Source organism: Bombina bombina, chromosome 1, assembly GCF_027579735.1.
Source record: "Bombina bombina isolate aBomBom1 chromosome 1, aBomBom1.pri, whole genome shotgun sequence".
Taxonomy (NCBI): domain Eukaryota; kingdom Metazoa; phylum Chordata; class Amphibia; order Anura; family Bombinatoridae; genus Bombina; species Bombina bombina.
In genome coordinates this window covers 1,265,491,062-1,265,503,935 of record NC_069499.1, presented here as the reverse complement: position 1 = coordinate 1,265,503,935, position 12,874 = coordinate 1,265,491,062, and the positions used below count along the sequence as shown (strand labels likewise).

At 37.0% G+C, this 12,874-nt stretch overlaps 1 protein-coding gene across 1 annotated transcript in view; it reads right to left on the bottom strand.

The window, feature by feature from the left end:
* CIBAR2 (CBY1 interacting BAR domain containing 2) overlaps positions 1-12,874 on the bottom strand; it is a 160,838-nt gene that overhangs the window by 113,482 nt on the left and 34,482 nt on the right. Inside the window, exons 3-5 of the mRNA XM_053701073.1 lie at positions 4,546-4,614; positions 3,205-3,306; positions 2,599-2,604 (exon numbers count right to left, since the gene is read on the bottom strand). Coding sequence (XP_053557048.1) covers positions 2,599-2,604; positions 3,205-3,306; positions 4,546-4,614 — 177 coding nt within the window. The remainder of the gene's footprint in view (positions 1-2,598; positions 2,605-3,204; positions 3,307-4,545; positions 4,615-12,874) is intronic.

The following is a 12,874-nucleotide window of genomic DNA, read 5'->3' as shown; positions in this document are numbered from 1 at the left end:
AGAGGGCCCTGCACTGTTGTAGTCAGCTCTTATGAAGGTGATCTACAAACAGCTGGCCTTATAGGCTTATATGCTAAGGGGGTTTAAGGAGATAACAAAGGAGAGGAACTGAGGTTAGAAAAGGTTAGTGTATGCTGTATGCATCCCTGAACAGTAGAGTCTTTAAGGAGCACTGTGATTACATAGGGATACACACAAAGGGGCCGATTTACCAAATGGCTGACAGACATGATTCGCTGTAATGAATCATGTCCGCCCGACATCGCTGAATGCCGACAGCATACGATGTCAGCAATTAACATTGCAAAAGCAGTTCTGGTGAAAGCCGCCCCCTGCAGATTTGCGGCCAATCGGCCGCTAGCAGGGGGTATCAATCAACCCAATCATATCTGATCAGGTTGATTGCTGTCCACGGCCTCAGAGGCAGCAGACGAGTTAAGAAGCAGCGGTCTTAAAGGGACACTAAACCCAAATTTTTTATTTCATGATTCAGGTAAAGAACATTCCAATTTACTTCTATTAGCTAATTTGCTTCATTCTTTAGATATCCTTTGTTGACTAAATAGTGATGCACATGGGGGAGCCAATCACACAAGGCATCTATGTGCAGCCACCAATCAGCAGCTACTAAGCCTATCTAGATATGTTTTTCAACAAAGGATATCAAGAGAATGAAGCAAATTAGCTAATAGAAGTAAATTAGAAAGTTGTTTAAAATTGCATGCTCTTTCTAAATCATGAAAGAAAAAAATTGGGTTTTTATGTCCCTTTAAGACCGCTGCTTCTTAACTGCTGGAAACAGGGGCATCTGGGGTCATTCAGCCCTTGATAAATCAAGACTGAATTGCAAGATGTATTTGCTATTGGGATTCATTAAAGTCATCATTTTCATACAGTAGATGAGAAACAAATAATAACAAAATGATCTATTACTTAAAATTGATCAGTATTCAGTCACTAAGCATGCAAACAGACGGATTCACAAACATTTGGGCATTTAATTCATCTTATGGCTGATTTTTATATTAGTGACTGTCAAAATCCACCTCTCCTGAACAGTAATTATCACATTTGTTTCCTAGTTTACTCTGTTGAAACTTAGTTCCTCCAACTAAGAGCATACTGATGTAGGCTCTAGAGTGTGCACATTATATGGCAGCAGTGCTTGCAGCAATTTTACACAAGACACGTGCAAACTCCTGAGCTTATTTCACTATGCTCTCATTCAAAAGAACCACGTTTTAACAAAGGAGACCAAAAGAAAGATGACATTTGAAATCAGAAATACATTGTAAAGTGTTTTTTGTTTTATGAAATATTCCAATAGAATAATGAAACTGTAATTTTAACTTTAATGTCCCTTTAAGTAATCATGTATCATGTTTCTGCTCTACATATAACATGGTAAAACTGAAAATTTACAACAATACATAACAGTACAGATTCAGGATGGTTTTAACATAAGTTGTAGCTGCATTTTGTCCATTTAAAACTTTCTAGCCTGTTAATAACATTTTCCTAATAAGGACACTTCATGCCTTTTTCTCCTAAAAAGATACGAGCATTGCTACTTTTTAACAGTACGTTTGTCCAACTTTGACTGCTTAATGCAATTTTCATTTCAAAATACTTTTGAATAAGTACCTAAAATGAGACTACCCTGGCTCTTGGCACCCATAAGCTTGTAAGGGAGAGACCAACAGGACATTGACAATTTCTAATCTTTTGCCCCTGTCTACAGCAAGGCCAGTTTAGTATGTCTAACCAACAACAGGCAAAATGAACAAAGCTGTTTCTCCAGCATCACCAGATCCTTCGTTATTCTAAGGAGCTGATTCACTAAAGGATTGAGTGATGAGTGAGCTGCATAAAATAACAGTAGAGGCTTCCTCTAACCACCAGAATAAAATTCTACACCCTGACCCTAATATTCCAAGGCCCACAATAACATTGCTCCCTCCTATATATCTGCCCTTTTCTGCGTTTACTCTCCCACCTGTTCCCTTCATTCTGCCCATGACCATCTCCTCCTCTTTTGTTACCTCCTCATATTCGAGTCTACAGAACTTCTCCAGATTGGCTCCAACCAGGAACTGTCTGTCTTGCTCCACAAAATTCACCACTAGCTTTCAAAGTTTCAAGAGTTCCTCAAAAACTCTAATATTCAGGGATGTATAAACTCTACACTAACCTTTTCTTACACCAGTTCCACTCCTTTCATCAATTCTCCTTGTAATCCCTATGCATGTAAACTCATAAGCCCAGTTGTCCTGTAACTCACTTCCATGCAAGGTAATCTACAAGAGTTTGTAATTTATGAGCAGGCCCCTCTACCCATTTATAATGTTTTTATTGGCTGTTATAAGAGTCAACATTGTATCATTTACCTATCTAATAGGACTGTGGAATCTGTTGGTGCGCTACAAATAAATAATAATAATTAGAAAATAATATAATAGGAACTGGAGAAGCTGGACAAACAACGTATTACATTTTGTCTTTAGCAATACCTGTAGAGAATGTCACGCTTCACTTACATACTTACCTCTCAGCAACAGTGCCCTGTCCCTAAACCATGCAGAGGAAACATGCACTCACCTGAGACTGAGGAAGGGGTTAAGGAAACAATCACAAAACTAAACTGCTAATTACACAGTAATTGTTTCTCAAGGTTTAAGGAGATGCATAATTGTTAATTTGCCATTGTAACCACTGATATGCAGCAAAATATCATTATGCAAAATGAACCACAGTATTTCAACATATTTTACAATATAAACTCTAATTAAACAACACAATATTAATTAAAAGTACTTGTCTTAGAGGTTCTGTATAGTGGCCAGAGGTGTATTTTCGCTTGACCAACTAGGCCTGTGCCTAGGGCAGCGAGATTTAAGGGTTCAATCTATGGCATAATGCCTCCCTACACCTTTGTTCTACAAATGTTTTATTTATTATGTTTATTACAAATCCATTATCCCTGGTTGTCTAGTGGGGGTGGCAAATATGATCTAAAATTGTTGGGGTGGGGGAGCACTAAAACTAAATGCTGAAAGGCTACTCCTTTAAAATGACCTATATTATGCAAATACATATTTATTGTCCTTTACCCGTCATCCTATTTTAAACATGAGTGTTCTAAATGTAATTATTACTTATATACATGTCAGAGCTATCACATATGCAATAATGCATAAAGGATACAATCATGTGGCGATCAGAAGGTGCCCTGTGACGCAGTCGCTCCAGCTTCTCCAACTCCTTGATCTCTTTATTTCTGACAGTGTTAAACTTCTTGATTTCCGCCTGCAGGGGGCACAAGAAAAAAATGACTATTTAATGTATAATATAATATAATTTTAGTCTTATTTAGTAACGGTTCCACTAAATAGCTCCAGTCTTGATGGAGATGTGCAAACTTTTTATTTACAACTTTAAACATAAAGACAAACTAACTAAGATTTTTATTAAAACATTGTCAGAAAGTATACTGTGTAACAATAATACTACAATTAAAGGGACACTGTACTCAAACATTTTCTTTGTTCCATCTAAAACTTAAAGGCACAGTAAAGTCAAAATTAAACTTTCATAATTCAGATAGAGAATGCAATTTTAAACAACTTTCAAATTTTCTTCTGTTATCAAATTTGTTCTCTTGGTATGTTTTACTGAAGAGTAAAACTAGGTAGGCTCATAAGAGCTCAGTGTGCACGTGTCTTTAGTACTCTATGACAGCAGTGGTTGACAACATTATTTGTAGCTTTATTATACAATGTTGCAAAACTCTGCTGCTATAGCGTACTAAAGACATGTGCACACTCCTGAGCTCTTATGAGCCTACCTAGATTTACTCTTCAATAAAAGATACCAAGAGAACAACAAATCTGGCTTCATCTAATCGTTGCGTACCCCACTTGGCGTCCAGCTCGTGGGGCAAGCAGCGATTGGATGAAGCCAGATTTGTCATCTCTTAGCTAAATAAAGTAGGAGATGCGGGAGGAGGAATGGCGCAATGTTTAACATCTCTAAATGGTAAATATTTTAGAAATGAAGCATCTTAAAAAATATGAATCAATGAAAGTGCCCCTGTTTTTTATAGTAATTTTATATACTAGCTAGCAAATACTATGGGGTAGATTTATCATAGTGCGAGCGGACATGATACGATGTAGTGTTTCATGTCCGCTGCACATCGATAAATGCCGACAGCGTATGCTGTTGGAATTTATCATTGCACCAGCAGTTCTTGTGAACTGCTTGTGCAATGCCACCCCCTGCAGATTCACGGCCAATCCCCCGCTAGCAAGGGATGTCAATCAACCCAATCATATTCGATCGGGTTGATTTCTGTCCGCGGCCTCAGAGGAGGCGGACCAGTTATGGAGCAGCGGTCTGCAGACCACTGCTTCATAACTTCTGTTTCCGGCGAGCCTGAAGGCACACGCGGAAACAGCCCCTTAAAGTTTACAATCAGTTTAAGTAAGATATAAACCGACAACGTCTGCGTTTCAATGTCAATTATAAAAATCACATGCAGCTTACCCGCTTGTCTTTTACTAGAGTTCCGTAGATCTTCAAGGGGTTAACCACTTTTGTTTCCAGTCTCTCAACCTTCAAATAACAAAAGTGTATATGTCAGCATAAATGATAACGGTATTTGTAAATTTTAAAGCAACATAAAGCAATGAAGTTTAAATAAAATTTGTAATCTTGGCTGGAGTGCATTAAACTATTAGTTACACAAAATATGGACATTAAACACTAAATATATTTTATGCGCCACCCTCTAATTATGGGCCCCACCATTTTCGAACCTAAATTTCACTACAGGTATCTGCACATTCAGAGTTGGTGCAAACTCATCAGCAGATTACTAGAGGGAGATGGGGAATAACCTAAATATTATGCTTATAAAATGTATTTAGTTTCCCTTTAAAAGCCTCATGCTTCAGACCTTTTAAAACCAGGAAGCAAGATCATCAGAGCTAATCAGAAGCTGTATCTCATAAATCACAGGGCTGCTATTTGCCAAGGAAATACAGACGTATGAGACTGAATTCAGCTGCAGTATGCACAGCACAACTTTAATAAACAAAATATAAAATAAAAATGTGTCCTATTTCAAGAGGTCTCATTTCCCTTTGTGATCTCAATTGCTCTTTTGGGTTTAGTTGCATGAACCCTCTGTAACTATGGGGCCAATTTATCAAAGGTCTTGCTTCTGGTGCAACGCCGCCCCCTGCAGACTCGCGGCCAATCGGCCACCAGTAGGGGGTGTCAATCAACCCGATCGGGTTGAATTCTGGCAATTCCTGTCCGCCTGCTCAGAGAAGGCGGACAGGGTTATGGAGCAGCTGTCTTTAGACTGCTGCTTCATAACTGCTGTTTTTGGCGAGTCTGAAGACTCGCCAGAAACACGGGCCCACAAGTTCCATTCGGAGCTTGATAAATGGGCCCCTATGTGTAAGTTGTTTTTTTTCCCAAAACCCAATACATCATCACTTGTTTCTCATGGTCCATTTGCCTAGTATTGCATATATTATGCAATACATATAATATAAAACAAAGTAGGTAGGTTAATTTAAAGCCTTTGGGGACGATTTATTAAAGTGCGGATGGACATGATAGGATGTAGTGTATCATGTCCGCCGCACATCAATAACTGCCGACAGTATCCGCTGTCGGCATTTATCATTGCACAAGCAGTTGTTATGAACTGCTTGTGCAATGCTGCCCCCTGCAGATTTGGCCGCTAGCAGGGGGTGTCAATCAGCCTGATCGTATAGGATCGGGCGGATTGATGTCCGCAGCCTCAGAGCAGGCGGACAAGTTATGGAGCAGCGGTCTTTAGACTGCTGCTTTATAACATCTATTTCCGGCGAGCCTGAAGGCCCCTTTGACTTATTAGAGAAAACATTAATTCGGCCCCTTTGACTTATTAGAGAATACATTAATTCAGCCCCTTTGACTTATTAGAGAATACATTAATTCGGCCCCTTTGACTTATTAGAGAATACATTAATTCAGCCCCTTTGACTTATTAGAGAATACATTAATTCAGCCCCTTTGACTTATTAGAGAATACATTAATTCGGCCCCTTTGACTTATTAGAGAATACATTAATTCGGCCCCTTTGACTTATTAGAGAATACATTAATTCGGCCCCTTTGACTTATTAGAGAATACATTAATTCGGCCCCTTTGACTTATTAGAGAATACATTAATTCGGCCCCTTTGACTTATTAGAGAATACATTAATTCGGCCCCTTTGACTTATTAGAGAATACATTAATTCGGCCCCTTTGACTTATTAGAGAATACATTAATTCGGCCCCTTTGACTTATTAGAGAATACATTAATTCGGCCCCTTTGACTTATTAGAGAATACATTAATTCGGCCCCTTTGACTTATTAGATAGAGAATACATTAATTCGGCCCCTTTGACTTATTAGATAGAGAATACATTAATTCGGCCCCTTTGACTTATTAGATAGAGAATACATTAATTCGGCCCCTTTGACTTATTAGATAGAGAATACATTAATTCGGCCCCTTTGACTTATTAGATAGAGAATACATTAATTCGGCCCCTTTGACTTATTAGATAGAGAATACATTAATTCGGCCCCTTTGACTTATTAGATAGAGAATACATTAATTCGGCCCCTTTGACTTATTAGATAGAGAATACATTAATTCGGCCCCTTTGACTTATTAGATAGAGAATACATTAATTCGGCCCCTTTGACTTATTCGAGAATACATTAATTCGGCCCCTTTGACTTATTAGATAGAGAATACATTAATTCGGCCCCTTTGACTTATTCGAGAATACATTAATTCGGCCCCTTTGACTTATTAGATAGAGAATACATACTTTGTTAATTTAAACGGAAAGTTTAATTTTCTATTTATTCATCAGAAATTATTTACCACATTACAAAAGATTTGCATGCAAAATAAACATTTTAAAAGCTTTTAAACTATAATTTTGCTAAAAAAAAATATGCATTGTTTTACACATCGTTTTGAAAAGCCTCTTGAATGTTGTTTATTTTACTTCCTTTTCTGTGGCCAATTATGGACAGATATAAATGAGTTCCTCCACATATTAACCAATCACTTTGTAACATGCAGGAGAGTCAGGATTCTGCATCCCACAGAAGACACTGCAGCCTTTATAATGGGAGTGGAAAGAAAATCAAATATATAATAAATACATTGCAAAGGTTTTTCGTTTTTTTTAAATTGTATTATTATTATAATTAAACAACAACTTATGGTGTATGAACTTAAATGTAATGCCCCTTTAAGTAGATTGTTAGTTTTCTAAATTCCATTTGAAGTAATGTGTGCCACGATGTTTTACCTGCATACTTTCATTATTTGTTTTGTTCCCTTTCCCTGTAATTTAACTGTGACAATTGTTAGTTTTCAAAATTCCATTAAATTTCTACAACGTAATGTGTTCCGCAATGTTTTAACTTAAGTTGCCTCTTATCTGTTTCCCCTACTGGAGACAACTAGAGACAGATATAAAACAGGCAATAAAAGAGACATAGGATTATATAACATAGTTTCCAAACACCCTTGTTTGCACAGAAATAAATAAAAAAAAATTGTTCAGATATATATATATATATATATATATATATATATATATATATATATATTTTTTATTTTTTTTAATATTATTATTATTTTTAAATGCATCTACACATTATTCTAAGGCTAATATTTGCTTTAAATACATCATTATATCAATAATGTATTTACTGTTTAACATCCCTCTTTCCCAAGGGAATACAAGAGGATTGGAGGTCAGCAGTAAGCAGTTTGTACAGTAATGACTATTGATTTGCTGCATTTTGCAGCATTTACTTTTTGGTTTCTCTAAGGGGTGGCAAATAAATACTACACTAAAATCTTAGATGCACTTTCCCTTTAATAATTTGGCATAAGCTTTAAAGCCCCTTTGCCTAATGTCAGGTGTTATGATGAAAACAGCCGATAGAAAAACGTTCTCATAATTGAATCTCACCATAATCCATAAACCTTTTATAGCACAAGTACTATGATATAACAGAAACTATGTGTTCAGGGTATCGCACTATGTACATTGATTGGCTGCAACAAGTGCCAAATAGGATTTGGAAATTCCTAAATGAAATACAACTAGCAATTAATGTATAAATAATTATCTCAGCAGCACCCTTGTTCCCAGGACAACAACCTAATTGAAAAGGTTGTGAATCAGCTCGTACCTCCGCTTTGATTTTTCTTTCTATGTAGAGAACATTTAATTGCCAGTGCCATATGATTCATTAACAGTGTTTTACGTTTCAAATTACCCAGTAAAGGTCAGCATAGCATGGGCAGGAGATGAAAACTGTTACATGCAGATTACTGCTTTGAGAATTAAGTAGCTATGAATATGGAAATTAAGCAGTGGGGAAGCCAGCAGAAATGATCTGAATCCTGGAGTAATTGACTTTCCCATGCATAGAGGTTTGTCCGACCTTTCTTTGATACTGGATTTATCTTTGAAGACTTGCTGCTAGATTTCTTTTCATCTATAAGTCATGTTTATACAAGTGACAACAGCAGCTACATGATAAATAGAATCCTGCAGGTATTGGGTGGCTTGTAGCTGTAAATAATACACCATATAAAGTCATTAGTCATTATAATGTACCATGTCCCTGTGCCAACTAATCAGAATTCCTGAATAGTGTTATGCACATCTCCCTAATATACTGATCTACATGTGATAACGATGTGTGTGCAATAATAAGAAATATCTACCATATTTTACAGTCATGAGCTCATAATATATGCTACATTTTTACCAGTGTCTCTCACACACACACTATTTGCATGGTGTAGTCACTGACTAATTTGTAAACACCAGATAATAGGTCAATATATAATATATAATATATATATATATATATATATATATATTATAGTTTTTATCACCTATCCAATATTATCAAGAGAATTGTTATTTTCCCATTGCCCACAATATTCAGATTATCATATTAACCCCTTCCATTCTGGACGTATTTGTCTACATCAAAATAAAGTTCTGATGTAAACAAATAAATTAAAAAGTGAAATCACAAGATCGTTCTGGGGGGAGTACCTATGACACTAGGCACGCCCTCCAGCCTGCGATCCTATTCAGGAAGCACCTTTGTCAGTACAGTCAAAAGGCTAGGACGTTCTATGCCGTCCTAAGGGCATTAAAGCCCAGTTCAGTTAGGACGGAATAGAACGTCCTAAGGGGGGGGAAGGGTTTAAAGAACTAGATAGCATTGGATTATAGTTTATTTTTTTAAATCAACATTTTGTTTTAAAGTTTTAAATGTATTTTACAAAATACTCCTGTGACGAGACCAATCTCGCCACTGTGCATTGGAGGAGCCTGGTTGCCCGCCTGCTGCCTTTAGACTATGGCCCCATGTTAAAATGCTTACTTTTCCCCTGCAAAGACACGAAAGCCGGGTCATTCAGTACTTGCCCTATTTGGACAGTGATACCCCAGATAGCTATGCCATGTAGCCCATTTGTATAATGAAAGACTTTGGCTCCATGGAAATTGAACTGTATTGCTCTGTCTGTGATAGTTACACCAACCATTGTGTAAGGTAATTGTATCAACCATTGTGTAAGGTAACTGCATCAACCATTGTGTAAGTTAATTGTATCACCCATTGTGTAAGGTAACTGCATCAACCATTGTGTAAGGTAATTGTATCAACCATTGTGTAAGGTAACTGCATCAACCATTGTGTAAGGTAATTGTATCAACCATTGTGTAAGGTAACTGTATCAACCATTGTGTAAGGTAACTGTATCAACCATTGTGTAAGGTAATTGTATCAACCATTGTGTAAGGTAATTGTATCAACCATTGTGTAAGGTAATTGTATCACAGACAGAGGGGAGGATTTTGTGTGGGAGTGTCTGAGAGTATTGTATGTGTTTATGGGTTGTTTTACAAAACCCTGTGGGTGGTAATAATGTGTAAAAATGTGTATTTAAGAACAATAAACCCACAGCTCTTGCTGATATCTGTTTGTCCCTCACCATGGAGCTTTGACTCATGCTTGGGGGGAATGAAAGGGGAAATTTACTGTATGCTGCCTGTGCCTCTGCCATTTTATGCCTGGGTATACTGTAACAACTCCTTTATCAGGTAAGATGATTAAGTAGTGTGGTTTTGATAAAATTTAATTTTTAACACCCTTTCCCACATAGTTCTAACAGTAATTCCCTCTAACGGCCCAATGATCAAATAATTGCCACTAAAAACGTGGAAAATCAGGGACAGTCTTGATGTAATTATCAAAGAAAATGGGCTGTCCCCGCGAGTGGCGAGCTGCCTTCCATAGAAATAAATGAGAGCTCTCTGCTATGTGAAAGTTTGAAATGAAGGACGAAACATACACAGAGAAACCAGCATGTTTGAACTTGAAAATTATGCCTAATACAAATCAAAATATGCTGTTTTTAGTGTACTGTACCTTAAATACGCTGTTATTTTACTTTACATAGGTTTTTCTTTCAGACTAATTAGTGTTTTTAGTATTTTGATAAAAGCTCACCACCTTTTAACAGGTGAGAAAAAACAGTGAGATCTGTAGAGTGAAAATGTTTAGATAATTATGCTTCGATTTGACAGACAGTTTCATCCACGGCCATGGAACACACATGTCCAATACAGCCCATTTTATGATAAAACAACAATTACCATTGTATTTTGTACTTTTAAGTACGAATTTCTGTCTTTTTTACACATCTAGTGTACTTAAATTAGGATTTATGCTGTACATATTTAAAGGGGCAGTAAACCTACAAAATAATATTAAATAGTTCTGCACAAAGTGCAGACTTATATAAAATTAGCTTAGCGCCAAGTATATACAACAAAGTGTTCAGAGATTTTTTACTACGAAGTTAAGTTTTGCAGAACGCCGCTTCTGGCTCTACTAAGCGGGTTTGTTTTTTCTTAAATGCATCGCGGGCACGCTGTCTGTTCACAGAGTGCACGATCGCATCATTAAAATGAATGTAGCTCGCTCCAGCTTTACGTCTTTTATGAAAAACAATTTTTGATGAGGATTTTTCATGCACTTAACAATACAATTTTTTCTGAGTATTTTTGTGTCAATGGTTTAATTATTTGTTTTGTATGATTTAGAAATGATGATTTTCATTGTGCACTTTTGTAATGTCTCATCTCCTTCCCATACAAAAATTTAGTATACGCTCCTTAGCGAGACACCCTGTTTTTCTGACTTTAGATAATTCCACCAGGGAAATAGAGGTACTAATGAGCATTCTTTAATAATCTCGCAAGCCCACAGATCTTTAGATCATCAGGCCCTAAGTCTTCCTCTACTCACATGAAAATACATTTTGAAATAGGCTAATATTTTCTCTACATTCATAACTTGATAGAAAAATAAAAGCAAGATTAATATGTGTTAGGTTTTAAAGTATTAATAATTACACTACAATTACATAAATACACATTTAGGAGCATATTTATCAATGTGTGAGCGGACATGATATGAAGTAGTGTGTCATGTCCGCTGCACATCGATAAATACCGACAGCATATGCTGTCGGCATTTATCATTGCACCAGCAGTTCTTGTGAACTGCTGGTGCAATGCCGCCCCCTGCAGATTTGCAGCCAATTGGTCGCTAGCAGGGAGTGTCAATCAACCCGATCGTATTCTATCAGGTTTATTTCTGTCCGCGGCCTCACAGCAGGTGGACAAGTTATGGAGCAGCGGTCTTTAGACCGCTGCTTAATAACTTCTGTTTCCGGCGAGCCTTCAAGGGGCATCAAGCTCCATACGGAGCTTGATAAATATGTCCCAATGTATTTGAGAATCTTTGTTAGGCAAACAGTATCTGTTAAAGGGTTGAGTATGAAGCCCCTGAGCTTTAAAGGGACATGAAACCCACATTTTGGCTTTCATGATTCAGATACAGCCTACAGTTTTAAACAATTTTCCAATTTACGTCTATTATCAATTGTGCTTCATTCTCTTGGTATCCTTTATTGAAGGAGCAGAAATGCACTGCTGATATCTTGTTGAACACATAAGTAAGCCAATAACAAGAGGTATATATATATATATATATATATATATATATATATATATATATATATATGCAGCCACCAATCAACAGCTAGCTTCCAGCTCCTAAGCCTAACTAACTAAGCAAATTAGATAATATAAGTAAATTGTAAAGTTGTTTAAAATTGTATGTTCTATTTAAATCATTAAAGAAAAACATTGGGTTTAATGTCCTTTTATCTTTTATAATAGGCCCAGAGCAAGATTACTTAAAGGAAAGAGGACAGTCACAATTGCTTTATGTTTGATAGTAAGCCCAATCATCTTACCGTAATTGGTTAATTTGATTAATCAGTCAGAATTCACAATATGAGAACAAGGACATATGATCTCACGTAGGAGGCTAACACGTTGAGAAATAATTTGTGTCAGCACTTCTATACAGAAAATGGAGGTTGATCTATGAGCTAGATTTCCAGTCTGTAAGGGATTTTGGGAATGCCTGGGATATGCATAATGCATATTTAAGCTTAATTTCAGAAGGAAATGTGGGCAGGCCTGACTGACCTCTGACACTTATATGCTGTCCAATCAATGTTTCTGTGTTTAACCTAAAGTTTGTATAAACTGAAAGGAAAACCAAACAAGGACGACTGCAGTGAAGCAGAAGAGAATGAGGGACCTTTTGCAGGCTGACCAGAAGCGGGGCTTTGGGGCAGGACAAAAGGGGCACCCGCCCAGGGCCCCGCTCTTTGGGGGGCTCCACAATG